The following is a 15,192-nucleotide window of genomic DNA, read 5'->3' as shown; positions in this document are numbered from 1 at the left end:
GCAGCTTTTTTTTATGTTGAGAAATTGGCTAGTGATATTTTCCATATTACAAATCATTACTAACCATACACAATGAGGCCATGAGGACAAAGGGAAGGAATTCCCAGTAAGTACCTTACAGAGAGTAAAAACAGAATCAGTGTTTGCCAAATTAAAATGAATTGATTTGAATACCTGGATTAAAAAAAAAATCACAAATGTGTTCTCTTCACAGGTCTTGTGTCCTTCCTAAAACAAAATCTATATTGAGAATGTATCCATGATTAGTCTATTCCTATGTCACTATAACTACTGCATCAAAGCATTTTAAAAATGTTTTCATATAATTAATATCTAAGATGTCACTGATATTATTACATTAGAGTTTACCAATTGCTTTCTTCATGGTTCATTGTATGAAATTTCCTCATAGGCTTTTAAAAAATAATACTGTGGTGTTGGAGGTATTAGTTCTCACAGCTTTTAACATAGATAGGTATAGACAGAGAGACGTGTGTGGGTGCATGGATGCATATATGCACGTACAGGTATACATACACTTGTTAAGTATCTGTCGCCTGTATAACATATAAACGTGTGAATGTGTGTGCATGTATCCACACCCACATCCACACATCTGTTTCTAGCGTTCGTCTACTGAAAAGACCCAGGAGCTCTGGCCCACTGGCAGAAGTGAGCACATCTGGCCCCCAGATCCTGGCTTCTCAATTCTCTGCCATTCTCCACTAAAAGGAACAGCATGCTTTGGAGGAACGGCTGACTCCAGGTCTGGAGCAGGGAAAGGTACAGGATGAGCCTGGGGCATCTCCTTGTGCCATAAAGTAAGGAAAGTGCTCCAAGCATGATGGACTGTAATCTCTTTATTACAGGGACATGGCAAAGGACAAATAAACAGCTCCGAGGGCCTCCTGCGGACCAGATCTGTGATAGTTTGATCAAAATGAGTCACGACATTGAAGGATATAATCACTGATTAAAAATCTATGGGCTGGACTGGGCACGGTAGCTCACACCTGTACTCCCAGCACTTTGGGAGGCTGAGGCGGGAGGACCACGAAGTCAGGAGATCGAGACCATCCTGGCTAACATGGTGAAATCCCGTCTCTACTAAAAATACAAAAAAAATTAGCCGGGCGTGGTGGCGGGCGCCTGTAGTCCCAGCTACGTGGGAGGCTGAGGCAGGAGAACGGCGTGAACCCGGGAGGCAGAGCTTGCAGTGAGCCGAGATCGTGCCACTGCACTCCAGCCTGGGCGACAGAGCGAGACTCCATCTCAAAAAAAAAAAAAAAAAAAAAAAAATTCCTACACAAAGACATACAGACATATAGAGAAAGAAAGGGGTGGCAGGGAGAGTGCACACACAGGGCTGTTCAAGAAACAGCACAGCAAGCACAGGGCACATTGGTCTTTGATGGATAAGGATGAAGGGTGCACGGGCATCCTCTGTGCTATCCTTGCAACTTTTCGTAACTCTGAAGTTATCTCAAAACAAAAGTTAAAATAAAAGAATCCTGGAAAAAGTATAGATTGCAACTCCTCTACTGACTGGCTCGTGGCATTTCGCCACTGATGAGGCCAGGCTTCTTGCTTACGTTGGAAGGCTGTAGATGTTTTATGTGTCACTTATAAGTGAAATCACTTTTCAGCTGTAAAAATAGCAGTCGTACATGAAGAGATACTGGGTAAACTTCCAATTCTTGCTGTCGTGTCATTCAGGAAACTGAGTCTACTTTCTTCAGCTCTCTCAAGGAATAAGCACCTTCCTCAGTGGTCCAAGCATTTGTGAAGGTATGAAATGCTACTGCTTTCTCTCCAGGACTTGGGGCTCACAGCTGCTGCGCCCCTAGCAATGGCGGGGCAGGTGACTTCTTCACCAAACAGCTCCTAACTTCCACCCAACCCCACCCCACCCTGAGCTTCTCTGTCTCAGCACTCAGCCCAGTGTCTCCCTCTTCATTCCTGCATCTAACCCGTGCCAATTCATGCCTCCTTTTCCTGGCAACTCTTCTCAGATCTGCTGCCAGAGCTCTCATGGGAGACCCGCATTGTTACATCAAGAGTACAGTTTCTTCATTTAAGTTTTCAGCTTTTTTCCACTGCCATCCACCCTACAGTTTTCAGCCCACATAAATGTTTACAAGGTACACTGACTCTAGCTCAGCATTCATGTTTTACGGTGGGTAAAGAAGGCAAGACAGAACAAAAGCTTTGGCCGTGGTCAGGGTCTGCACAGAGCTGAGACTGGAACCCAGCTGTCTCAAGCTCATCTGAGCCCAGCCCTCTCTGTTAGATCATACTGCTGCAAAACCAGCCATGGGGGCAGCAGTGCGTGCTTCTGACCTTCCCTTACCTCCAAAGCCCTGCAGGAAAAAGATGGTGTTCATCTATTTTTCATCCCGACCAAAAAAAGCAGCCTCTGTGAAAATAGTCCCTGCAATGAACTCCTATGTGTGAAATTCAAGATCCTCAGAAAGATTGCCTGACTGGGCAGTCAAGGTTTAGGCGGCAGCCCCTGGCACTCTCTCCTCTGCCGATGAGCGTCACTGTGCAGGCATTTAGAGCAGGCTCCACACCAGGTGAGTTTCTGCCACACACCAGCCACCCACCACACCTCCCATGAACTGGTTTCTATCGATTCTATAGCATGAGGTGCATTGACATGGACGCGACCATCTGTGTGAATGCACAGATCTATCTCTGTGTGTGTGTGCATCTTTGCATCTTGGTCATAATAACACTAAGTGGGGGAAAGACTCAGAAATAAAGGGAAAAATGACAGGAAAAAAGGTCTAAAACAGGGCAGAAAACATCGACAGAACATTTTCTATGATGAAAAACTAAAAACTTTCAATAATGAAAGTTTTGAGTATGTAGCTATAACTTTTAACTGTCTTTTCTGCTTTCATGAATAAGAAATTCTAGTGAAGCAGCCAAACAAATAACAAAGCGTGCACCAAGCCCAGGGCTCTGAAACAGCAAAGGGGCTCTTTCGGTTTCTGTGTCATGTGGCTCGCTGGCCGCCATCTACAAGGCATTCAGATGGCCCCAAAAGTCTTCCATCTGTAAAGAGGTCAAGAACATTGCAAAGGAAACATTTATCACCATTTCAAAGAGATCATGTGGCGGAAAGAGCTTTCTTGGAAATTTGAAAACAAGTTATTTTCCAGGTGCTTTAGAGAAGCAATGTACTCTGTGGGATTGTGGATGTCATTTCTCTGCAAACAGGCATAAAGAGGAACTCAGACAAGGAGGCAATCCAATCCGATGAGTGCACATGGGGAGAAAGTGGTGCTGGGGTCCCGGCATGGTCGTATCTCCCAGAAAAAAAAACTGAGGCAAGAAGCAAAGCAAAGCAAAGACTCCCAGACTGGGCAGTGAGAGAAAAGGGGGTGGGCCGAAAAGAGCTGCAGTCAGCAAGATGAGAGGCATTTTGACAGAGGAGTCAGCGTTCAGCTTTTGGAAGGAGAATCACCGCGTGTGTCCCTCTGTGGAGTGCAGCCCCTGGGAAATACCCTACCTCCAATACTGCAACCTCCTGGCCGTTGCGCAGCAGCCGGAACGTCAGAGGATGTTTAGAATCCAAACCCGGGATCACCTCGCAGCCACGGAGGGGGATAGACACAATATGGGTCTTCAGGTCGGTCCTGTCCTTGTGGAAAATGAGCTTGTTATCTTTCACTCGGCACCAGCGCTCCCGCCAGCGGCTGTTGGAGAGCACGTTCAGATAGCCTGTGGGGAGACAAGCCACACGTCAGCCGCCTCGGGCAAGACTAGGCCTGGAGGAAATCTCAACTCTAAAGTCTGAATGTACATGAAAGTTTGTGATCCATGTCTCTGCTACGGCACAACATCTTCAGTATACCACAGAGACAAGCGTGGCAGAATGACAGGAAAAATGATCATCCTCATTTAAAAAAAAAAAAAAAACCTTCTCAAATACAGGAAATAGACAATTTTCACTTGTTACAAACATAACATGGATTCTTCTAGAAATAACAAGGCATGAAAAAATAGGTATCAGGGTGGCTGTACCTTCCGACCACACCATATTGCTAGTAAATCACTGCCCCCTTTAAGATTCAGAAAGCGAGTTAAATAGCATATAAAATGTTGATAGTGGGAGAAAAGGAAGTACCAGACTCCCAGCTGAAGTTCAGCTACTCCTTTAGTTCACACATGCACACACACACACACCCCTGCCTCAAAAACGTTAAGAAACAAAACAAGATACATCCTTTCCAATTCTGATTTTTTAGATTCCTTTTCCATCCAACAGTAGTCCCAGCTACTTGTGAGGCCAGGGTAGGAAAATCACCTGAGATTAGAAGTTCAAGATCAGCCTGGGCAACACAGTAAGACCCTGTCGCTAAAAAAAAAAAGAAAAAAGAAAAAAAAAATCAATTAAAATGCCCTTCCAAAAGGGTTTTGGAGGATGTTTCTTACTGCTTTTATGTTCTCAGTCTTACACACCTTATTAGTAATGGATAAATGCTATAAAGACAAAAACAAAAAAAGAGAGAGAGAGGTATGTTCAGGACTCGGAATGATGCTTTATAACTTATAAATATTGGTTCAGTGGCTTACTAGGTACACACTTATAAAGTCTAAATTTTCATTGGCTGAATGTGACGTCATTCTACCAACACACACACACAAGAGAAATGCACACGGCTTCTTCTGGAACGAAAACTTTCATCTGGGGTGTGTGGGCTGCTGTCCTTAGGGAGTGACAGAGAAAGGAGAAGCCAGGCTGAGGCTCCAAGGCCTGTGCCGTGGCCGCCCTCTTGTGTTCAGAGAGCAAACTACACTCGCTCCAAGCTCCTTGTATTTCAGACACTTAGGAGGACTGCAGGGAAGTGAAGAGGCTCTAGAATCAAAGTAGGAAAGAGTCTCAGAGGCTTTATTTCTTGAAGGAGGACGTTCACTCCCAGATAATGTGAAGTATCTTGTCCAAGACCACACAGCAAAGCCAGACCTGAACCTCTGTTGGGAGTCAAAGACGGCAGATAAAGAGCTGTTAATATGCATAGAACCGGAGGCCTTATATCACTATTTTTGCTCTGTAAAATGCTATTTGTAAACGACACAGTTCCAATACATTTATTCTTTTTTTTTTTTTTGAGACAGAGTCTCGCTCTGTCGCCCAGGCTGGAGTGCAGTGGTGCCATCTCGGCTCACTGCAAGCTCCGCCTCCCAGGTTCGTGCCCTTCTCCTGCCTCCACCTCCTGAATAGCTGGGACGACAGGCGCCCGCCACCACGCCCGGCTAATTTTTTGTATTTTTAGTAGAGACGGGGTTTCACCGTGTTAGCCAGGATGGTCTCGATCTCCTGACTTTGTGATCCGCCCACCTCGGCCTCCCAAAGTGCTGGGATTACAGGCCAATACATTCATTCTTTAAAAAGAAAAAAGAAACTGCTACTTAAAAAGAGGTCAACTATCATATCTGAGCATCCGAGTACCAGCGCTGGGAACCACGTGCTCACCATGGCTCTGATACCATCTAGAGTGACCACTCATGCTGAAAGCCAACATTTTTACATTTTTAGACTTTCACACAATGACAGCCAACTGTATCAATCCTAAGTATGTTTTGAGCATGAGCTGACAAACGTAAAGGTGTATCTAAAAGGAAAAGGGAGGCAAGGACTCCCCTCAAATCACTTCACATACTGAGGTGCATTAAGATAACATGCCCCAAAACGGTTTCTGAAAAGGAGCAGTAAGCTACAGGACAAGGAAAACAGCCCGTGCTCTGGAGCGGTCAGGGCCCAGGCACCCCTTCACGGGGCCAGAGAAGGAGTGGAAGAAACTGAGAATTGAAATGCCAGTGACCTCAATGACAGAGACTGTACAGTGCAGAGGGGCAGCAATTCCCAACCACAGGGGACCCAGTCCCCAAGAGGGCATGGACTCTGCGGTGGGGTGGCAATTCCCAGCCACAGGGGACCCGGCCCCAATCCCCAGCCACAGGGGGCCTGGTCCCAATCCCCAACCACAGGGGACCCAGCCCCGATCCCCAGCCACAGAGGGCCCAGCCCCGATCCCCAGCCCGGCCCCGATCCCCAGCCACAGGGGGCCCAGCCCCGATTCCCAGCCCGGCCCCGATCCCCAGCCACAGGGCGCCCGGTCCCAATCCCTAGCCACAGGGGGCCCGGCCCCAATCCCCAGCCTGGCCCAATTCCCAGCCACAGGGGGCCTGGCCCCGATCCCCAGCCACAGGGGGCCCGGCCCCGATCCCCCACCACAGGGGGCCTGGCCCCGATCCCCAGCCTGGCCCAATTCCCAGCCACAGGGGGCCTGGCCCTGATCCCCAGCCACAGGGCACCCGGCCCCGATCCCCAGCCTGGCCCCGATCCCCAGCCACAGGGCGCCCGGCCCCGATCCCCAGCCCGGCCCCGATCCCCAGCCACAGGGCACCTGGTCCTGAAGAGGGACATGGACTCTCACGGTGTCTCCTTCCCTGACAGAATCTGGCCCAAAGCCGCCAGATACTATGAATTTCTTGACATTCCAGCCATAAAAGGGATGATTATATTGGACAGATCACATTTTATTTAGAACATGACTTTATATGAAATTATCATAATGCCCCAAAATTTCCCCCCCAAAAAAAATCCCCTGGGATAACAGACCTGTTCACAGCAACAGGTGCTCCACCGTCACCTGTGTTCAGTGACTGTCCCTACCCTGTCCAGCCCCCTGCCCACATTTCTCAAAATGGGGAGGCCCAAAGTTCCTACTTTCTGGGTAGGGAACATGAAGAGGCCACACAGGAAATGGCAGACAACCTCATCTAAGGAGTCTAGGGTCAGGGGGTTGGACCCCCCAATGTTAGCCTGGCTGATGAAATCAGTGCTGCCTAAGACCCCATCATCTCCAGGAATATTTACGCTGGAGCGACATCCACCACCAGGTGGTGCTAGAGTGCAGCCAGGACGGGGCCAACTTGGCTCCTGCAGCAAGAACTGCAGGCAGGAGCTTCAAGGCTCACCCAGGGTGTCTTAAGATTTAACTACTTAACAAGGCTGGTCCAGATAGAAGTCATTTTATTTTTGAATCCCACTTACCATATTATGGTAGGGCGTTACTGAATTTCAAAAATTTGTGAGTTTAATGTTTTCAACTGATTTCTGCTCCAAATTCAAAGGAAAGAGCGCAGTTTCTTGCAACACTGTGGCAAGAGTGCATGAGGAGATTTCACTAAAAATATAAAACTAACTTTACAGCCTGAAGATTAAACAAACAATAAATACAGATGGAGGGGAACAGATATAAACCCTCCCGGTCAGCTGTTCTGGATATGGGGCGTTGCGGGTCTCAGTGCCAGGTGGCTCTCAAATTCCGGCAGCTGCAGAAGAGCAGGCAGGCAAAGCCTTTCAGAAGTGTGGCCAAGTTTCCATTTATTTATTCTCTTTAGGAAGGGAAATGATAGTGCCTGCCCACCCCAGAGGCTACTGTGCTTTGGTTACATGTGGACAAAACGTTCAACACTTTTGAGAGACGTTTTATCCCAATGTAAGTGTTCATTATATCTTAGCAAGTATTTGTTTTTGATCGGCTAGGAGGAGATGCGCCTGCAAGAGGAGCATCAAGAAGCAACTTTTGGAGAAACCAAATGTCAGGAAACTGCTGGCAGCTGATCACGGGCCTGCCGAAGCCAGAGCCTCCTTCCCGCTCTTCACAGTGTGTCCTCTACAAGGCCAGGGGCAGAGGAGCTGGTACACCAACAGCCTGTCATGGTGGCTCTTGGACTAAGAATGCCTTCCAGCCCTTTCATCAGACTTCATCTGATTTCTTTTTTTGAGGTGGGGCCTTGCTATGTTGCTGAGGCTGGTCTTAAACTCCTGGCATCAAGCGATCCTCTCACCTCGGCCTCCCGAGTAGCGGGGATTCCAGCTGCATGCTACAGTGCCTGGCTTCGTCTAGTCTTCGTGGAGGTGGATTATGATACCAACTGAGACGTATCTACCTTTCCTGAATGTCTACTGAAAAAAACCTGCCATTGAAAGAGCTTCATAAGGTCACGGAATATTTCAGCTGAAAGGGACCCTGGGAATGGCTACATAGCCAGGTTCCACAAAGCCTCCGACTTGCACCCTGGGGCCTTTCCTTTCTCTCAGCCTCTCCATTTCTCATGATTCACTCGTCTGACGTCGCATTTACTGAGCCTTGGGTAGGTCTGGTGTGTTCAGGTGATGTTTTTAAAAACCATGTCAGATGAACACATGGATAGTCACAGCGACCATGTACTGAGCATAAACGATGGGCTAGGCACTGAGGTTAGTGTTTCATATATTTATCTTCAGTTTTTATGAAAAACAAGGAATTGAAGTATTGAGTGATTTCATAGATGGAAGACCTGAGATTCCCAGAGGTGAAGCAATTTGCTTAAAGGAATGCATGCATTCAACAAGTATTTACTGAGCTGGTATCGTCTGCCAAGCTCTGCACGGTGCTGTGGACACAGGCAGTGAGCCAGTCAGCCCCTGTTCTTATGCCAGTCATGTAGAAGGTAGAAGACTGAAGTGGGGAAAGCATTGTTAGAGGCCCTGAACTGGCAACAACGGAGGCACTTTTGGTTTTTCTCAACACAGAATGTGATACGATTAGTCTAACGTTTCAAAACTTCCATCTGGTGGCCTGGTGGGGGACGCAGAGTAGAATGAGGTGAGCCAGTCAAAAGATGTCACAGTCCCAGCCACAGGTGGAAATGGGGGAAGAGAGAGAGAGATGGAAATGCATTTCCTGGTAACCGCTTAATTCATACAATGACAATAATTCCAGGACTTGTAAGCATAGGAGAAGGACAAATAAGAGATAAATTTTGGGGCCGGGTGCGGTGGCTCACACCTGTAATCCCAGCTCTTTGGGAGGCCGAGGCGGGCGGATCATGAGGTCAGGAAATCAAGACCATCCTGACTAACACGGTGAAACCCCATCTCTACTAAAAATATAAAAAATTAGCCAGGCGTGGTGGCGGGCGCCTGTGGTCCCAGCTACTCGGGAGGCTGAGGCAGGAGGATGGCGTGAACCGGGGAGGCGGAGCTGAACCGGGGAGGTGGAGTGCAGTAAACTGAGATCGTGCCACTGCACTCCAGCCTGGGCAACAGAGCAAGACTCTGTCTCAAACAAAAAAAAAAGAGATACATTTGGTCAGGGGCCTTTGCGTGAGTCTCAGATCACATTACTTACGTGGCTGTGTGCTGAGTTGACCTGCCCAATGCTAAACGCGTCACTCAATGTCACTCAATAGGCATTGCAGGTTTAGGCGGGCAGACCCAGCCAGCCAGGTTGCAATCCTCGTCATATTAATATGAAAGGCAATTGAGAGACTTTGGCCCAAACCCCCCCAAACCTTTCCAGCCGGCAAGCACCTGCAGAGGGCCTTCCTTCCCCTGCCTCCACAAGCAAGGCCCTCACAGCAGCTCTGTCCTGCATTTTGGGGCACAGCTGACCCAGCTGCACTGTGTGGAGGCGCTGGGATTTGAACTCCACTTTCAGTGGCTCCCGGGAGCTCTGCCCTGTGGGCTCAGCAGCACTGCACTTCCGGCCAGTCCAGCTCGGCCCTTCGCTCCCTGGAGCAGACAGCAGCAGCTGCAGAGACTCAGCTTGGCAGGCTCGGTCTCTCGGGCCTTTGTCCAGCTCCTTTTTTCTGCCTGAAACTTTGCAGCTGTACCAAAATAACTGAAAATGGTCACTGTTGCCCCTTTATTTTTGTAAAAGCTCCTCCCCTCTCCCCTTTCCCCTGCAAAGAACTGGATGACAGCTTTAAAATCTTGTGGACAGAGGATGTTCTGTTAATAATGAAGCAAAAGTCATCCACTAAGCAGTTTGATAGGAATCCATGTGTCTAATGAGATGCTGTGGATCCAGTATTCCTGCTGCTCCCTGAGTGAACCAACTGGGCTTCCAAGAAAGTGCCCAAGAGGAGGGTTTACCGCAGCGTCTAATCGCAGCTATTTATCAGGAGCCATGGGAGGGTTCAGATCTTTGGGGGAAGGGATAGGGGAAGGCCTGTGGGACAGGGAACCAGCAGAATTGGGTCAGAGGCTGTCTCTGCTCCCAGCGCGCTGTGTGGCTCCAAGCAAGCCACACCAGCTCTCTGAGCTTCAGTGCTCTCCTCTGTAAATGGAGGGGTTTGGGCCAAAGTCTCGCAATTGCTTTTCATGTTAATGTTTAATTGTTGTTCAAGGAAGAATTTCTATTTCCTCCACTGACCTAGAGCATTTAAAAAAAAAAAAAGAGTAGTTCCCTTCTCGTTGGCTAATTCCCGCTTTCTATTTTTAATCCCTAACTCCTGTACTTAACGCCTAATTCCCCATTTCTGTTTTTAATCCCTAACTCCTGTATTTAATCCCTGATTCCCACTTGCTGTTTTTAATCGCTGACTCTCAAGAGCTGATGTGAGGCAGTCCCACCCTGCATGCGCTCCAAGAAAGTCAGAGGTCAGTGGGGCCCGGTACTGGGGCACCAACACATTGCCTCTCCCCATTCCGTGCTACAGCTGTTTCCTGTGACAGCATTTCAGCAGGGTGGCTGCCCTTTCAGCTCTCGCCTCCTTTAGGGAGGGAAGGGAGGGTAGTGGAAAAACATCAGTACCAACTGGCCTGCTTCTGTGACTCAACTGCCATTTGACCAAGTTCAGGGAGCTTAGAATACACCAGGCTCCTCGGTCACGGGTTCCCTTATGGTGATGGCCTTCCCTCCTAACTCAACCCCACAGGCAGCTGTTTCACCAGGTCCCTTCCGCAAGACTCCTTCAAGCACATGAGGCCTTCACTGCTGTCTGCCCAGACAACTTCGTTGTGTCCACCAGAAATCGGTATCATGAACTTCCTGGATCACACTGTGAAAGCTGCTGAGGAGTGGAGACTTTGCCCATCTTTCCTTCCAGACAGTGCACGCTGTAGCGCCTATCATCTGCCCCTGCAATCCATCCCTCCTCCCGACCGCCATGGCCCACCCTCTGTATTATCTCGTGGCATGAGCTCACACGGCTGGGACGTGAGATCTGTTGAACACATTTATCTTTGTGTATATAGCCCCATTTAGGCGCTGTGGGGCAGGAACTGAACGAGGCACCTTCTGGCATCTCAAAATAAAACCCAACACGTTGGACATAACGGGTGCTCGCTAAGGGGTGGGGGTGACTAGAATAACTATTCAAATAGAAGGAATGATGGGCTCACATTGTGGGGAGCTGAGTGAGCCGCAACAGTACACAGGGAAAATGACAGCACCTTCCTGATTCTTCAAAAACGGAGCTCAGGCCGGGCGCGGTGGCTCAAGCCTGTAATCCCAGCACTTTGGGAGGCCGAGACGGGCGGATCACGAGATCAGGAGATCGAGACCATCCTGGCTAACACGGTGAAACCCCGTCTCTACTAAAAAAATACAAACAAACTAGCCGGGCGTGGTGGCGGGCGCCTGTAGTCCCAGCTACTCGGGAGGCTGAGGCAGGAGAATGGCGTAAACCCGGGAGGCGGAGCTTGCAGTGAGCTGAGATCCGGCCACTGCGCTCCAGCCTGGGCATCAGAGCCAGACTCTGTCTTAAATAAATAAATAAATAAATAAATAAATAAATAAATAAATAAAAACATAGCTCATCAAGTTCACCTCCTAGGAAGAGCTGCACGGTTCTTCTGAACCTGATAGTCTAGAAAGCATTCTGGATGGAAACTCTCACCCACGTCTTCATGGAGACCACCCCACAATGCTGGATCCCCCCGGCCCACTGAGGTTCCTATGATCCTCTCATGGCCTCTTGGGTTCTCCCTCCTATCGCCGACCAGAGCCAGTTATTACACACATGTTTCTGTGATAACCGATCTTGTACTTATCTTTTGCTATCAGACTGGAAGCCATGGGGGGCCAGGGCTGTTGTGGTCACCAAAAGGCAGTTGCTCAAATCTTACTTATTGGATGAAAGACTGACCGGGGAGATGGTCAGTGTGTTCGACTGGATGTGAAACTTCGGTTTGAGAACATGTAATTGGTATAGTTTGGGTATTTCTCCCCTCCAAATCTCATGTTGAAATGGGATCCCCAGTGTGGGCGGCCGGTCTGGTGGGAGGCGCTTGGACCATGGCAGCAGATCCTGCATGAATGGTTTGCTGCCTTCCCTGTAGTAATGAGGGAGTTCTCAAACCAGTAGTTCCTGCGAGATCTGATGGTTTAAAGGACCCTGGTACCTGCTCCTCTCTCTCCTGCCATGTGACACACCAGCATCGCCTCTGCCCTTGCCATGAGTAAAAGCTTCCTGAGGCCTCATCGCAAGCTGTGCAGACGCTGGCACCATACTTGCACAGCCTGCAGAACCATGAGCCAGATAAACCTCTCTCTTTATAAATTACCCAGCCTCAGGCATTCCTTGGGCAGCAACAGGAAAGTGACTAACACAGTGACGTCATAAGGAAGCTTAGTTTTATCACTTTGCCCAAGGGAAAGGACTGGCCTTAGTTCTGTCAAGGTTTTCCCATAATCCTTTGCTTACCAGCAGCCCCTGAGTATGTCGTCCTTTAAAAACACTTCCAGGGGATTTGGGGGAACTTCAGAGGATCAAAGGGAAAAATCTGTTTTCCTTGAAAGAACCTTAGAGATCATCTCCAACGCCTACACAGTCTTGTATGAATAAGAGGTAAAAATGCAAACATTTAATACACTGAAATTTGAATGATTTCAAGTCCAACGCAAAAGAGCTCAAATCAATGAGCCTTGGATGAACAGGATACCGACACCACTGCAGGAGAAAATGAAACTCGCTTGGGTGCGCACTGCTGGTCTCTGGGAAGCGCAGTCTTACCACACGTGGGAACGTCTTCCTCAGCTGACGAGGTCTGCTCGTCTGTGGATGGCTTTTTCTTTCCCAGACTGATGATCTTGGTGATTTTTTTCCCAGTGACTTTCGACACGGTGCCCTTGGCCTCAGATTTGGAACTTTTCTTCCTCTTCACTGTCAAGAATAACAACAGCAAAAAATCATGCTTGAATGGCAGACATTCATTGAAAAAATAAAACATAAATCACAACCCATTTCTTCCTTCCTTGGGCATTTTTTTCTTGTTTTAAAGACAGGGTCTCACTCTGTCCCCTGGTTGGAGTGCTGTGTTGTGATCACAGCTCATTGCAGCCTTGAGCTCCTGGGCACAACTGATCCTCCCATCTTGGCCTCTGGAGTAGCTGGGATCACAGGTGAGTGCCACTACGCCTGGTTAATTTTTGTACTTTTTGTAGAAATGGGGTTTCGCCATGTTGCCCAGGCTGGTCTCAAACTCCCAGGCTCAAGTGATCCACCCACCTTGGCCTCCCCAAGTGCTGGGATTATAGGTGTGAGCCACTGCGCTTAGCCCTTCCCTCGACTTGTACTTAACGAGCACTTGCCATGTGCTGGCTGTCGGTCTAGATGCTGAGATTCCAGCAGAACACAGGGCTGCTGGTAGGAAGCTTGTAACAAAGACCACATGGAGATCTAGAATAGGGTTATGTGGAAGAGCAGCTGGGTGGGCAGAGAAAGCCTGTCCAGGGGTTGACTTAAATTAATAACTAGCCATGCACATCTCAGAGAGAAGAACCGTCCAGGCAAGAAAAACATCATTGACGCAAAAGCTGTCAGTCTGAAAGCAGCCCCAAGTGTCTGAGGAACAGAAGGCAGCTAGTGCAGCTCCGGCCTGGCTGGCAAGGGGAGGCCCAGGAAGGGAAGGGGAATTGGCTCTTCTTCAGGAGCCCCTTGTCCATCTGTGAGACACTCACTCGGCTCGGCACTGTCCAGAGCTCTCAGACCAGGGGCCTGCCTTCCAGACCCTCATGTTCAGTTTAGCCAGGACAGTGTTAATTGGAGTTATTGCTGATACATAAAACTCATACACATTCTGCATAAAATTGATGCCTGGCTTCCTCTGAAAGATGGAAAGATCTAGCAACTCTGGACTTGCATGTGGGCAAGCAACAGCGGCAGGACCACAGAAGCAGTCTCCACGCAGATGGGCCAGCAAAGGACAACACGGGGCGGTTCGCATCACTCCCCACCGTCTCCCACCACGCAGGTCCAGGGTCAGCTGTCAGCTGGCATCCTTTGTCTGCCCCATCCCATCACTGGCACCTCTGTCCACTGCCGAGGGCTCTGTCCGTGACCTCCGACAGAATCACAGGGACAGGGATCAGACAAGAAATCAGAACGTGCATAGGAGACAGCACCAGAACCGAGTGACAAGACTCTTTGGCCAGAGAGCAACCCTCGGAGAAGGTGAGCTGTCTGCCCGTCTCATCTGAGGGCCATTATGTGCACGGCACTGGAGCTGAGGGGAGGCCAGTGAGACACTTGGGACCCAGCTGCACTGCGGGGCTCACTGGAGCTGAGGGGACAGAGAGACCCTCAGTGTCACGGGCAAAACCCCACCGCCCAGACCCTTTCCCCTTCATCTCCAACCTGAATCCCTCAACCTGCTGTCTGCAACCCTCTGGAGATCACAAACCCTTTCAGAAGGTGATGAGAGTCAAGGACTCCTTCCCACCCTCCTACCCCAGGGACAAATGAACCCACACACATCCTGTGGAAGAACTGCACAGAAGAGCGGCCAGGGACCCAAGACGACACACCTCAGCCTAACTCCTAAACCCTCCCTCTAAAAACACACACACTCACACAGGCAGTCCCCTTGGCCTTCCCAATCTCCGTCTCTCTCTGCTGGGGAACGGGCAGTGGTCCTCTTTCCACCTCCACCCCGCTGCCCCCACCACAGGAAAACACATGAGGGCGGCAGAACATACCGGTGTCTCCAGCCCCGAGCCTTGCCCTCCCACGCTCCACCCTCCCGCTTAGGTCCTGGTCCTATAGCGTTCGTGTCCTTCTAAGAAGAGACTGCACGGGCACAGAAGAAAGGCTGTGTGAAGGCCATGGGAGGGGAGCCGACTTTGAGAAGCCAGCCCTCACCAGGCACCAACCCTGGCGACACCTGGATCTTAGATGTGCAGCCTCCAGGACCCTCTGAATGCATGTTGTTTCAGCCGCCCAGTCTGTGGTATTCTGCTATGGCAGCCCAAACGGACTACCGACACAGTCCCAGCATTTCTGTGTTATTTTACACAAATCAGACTTAGGCCTCATGTGATAATAGAAACAAAGAACCCAGGAATGCCACTCCCACCCCTCCTTCCCTCTCCCGGCACGTACACACCCTGTTTTAAAACAAAG

At 49.4% G+C, this 15,192-nt stretch overlaps 1 protein-coding gene across 6 annotated transcripts in view; it reads right to left on the bottom strand.

Moving 5' to 3' along the window:
- Nucleotides 1-15,192, bottom strand: part of AFAP1 (actin filament associated protein 1) — a 193,920-nt gene that overhangs the window by 43,862 nt on the left and 134,866 nt on the right. For all 6 annotated transcript variants that reach the window (XM_033213651.1, XM_033213654.1, XM_033213655.1 and 3 more), the window contains 2 exons: nt 12,805-12,954; nt 3,518-3,729 (listed from right to left, as the gene is read on the bottom strand). In XM_033213651.1, the coding sequence (XP_033069542.1) occupies nt 3,518-3,729; nt 12,805-12,954 (362 nt within the window). The remainder of the gene's footprint in view (nt 1-3,517; nt 3,730-12,804; nt 12,955-15,192) is intronic.

This window comes from Trachypithecus francoisi, unplaced genomic scaffold (genome assembly GCF_009764315.1).
Source record: "Trachypithecus francoisi isolate TF-2019V2 unplaced genomic scaffold, Tfra_2.0 Lachesis_group1, whole genome shotgun sequence".
NCBI classification, from domain to species: domain Eukaryota; kingdom Metazoa; phylum Chordata; class Mammalia; order Primates; family Cercopithecidae; genus Trachypithecus; species Trachypithecus francoisi.
Note: the sequence above shows the minus strand (reverse complement) of the source record. Positions and strands in the feature narration are given on the sequence as shown.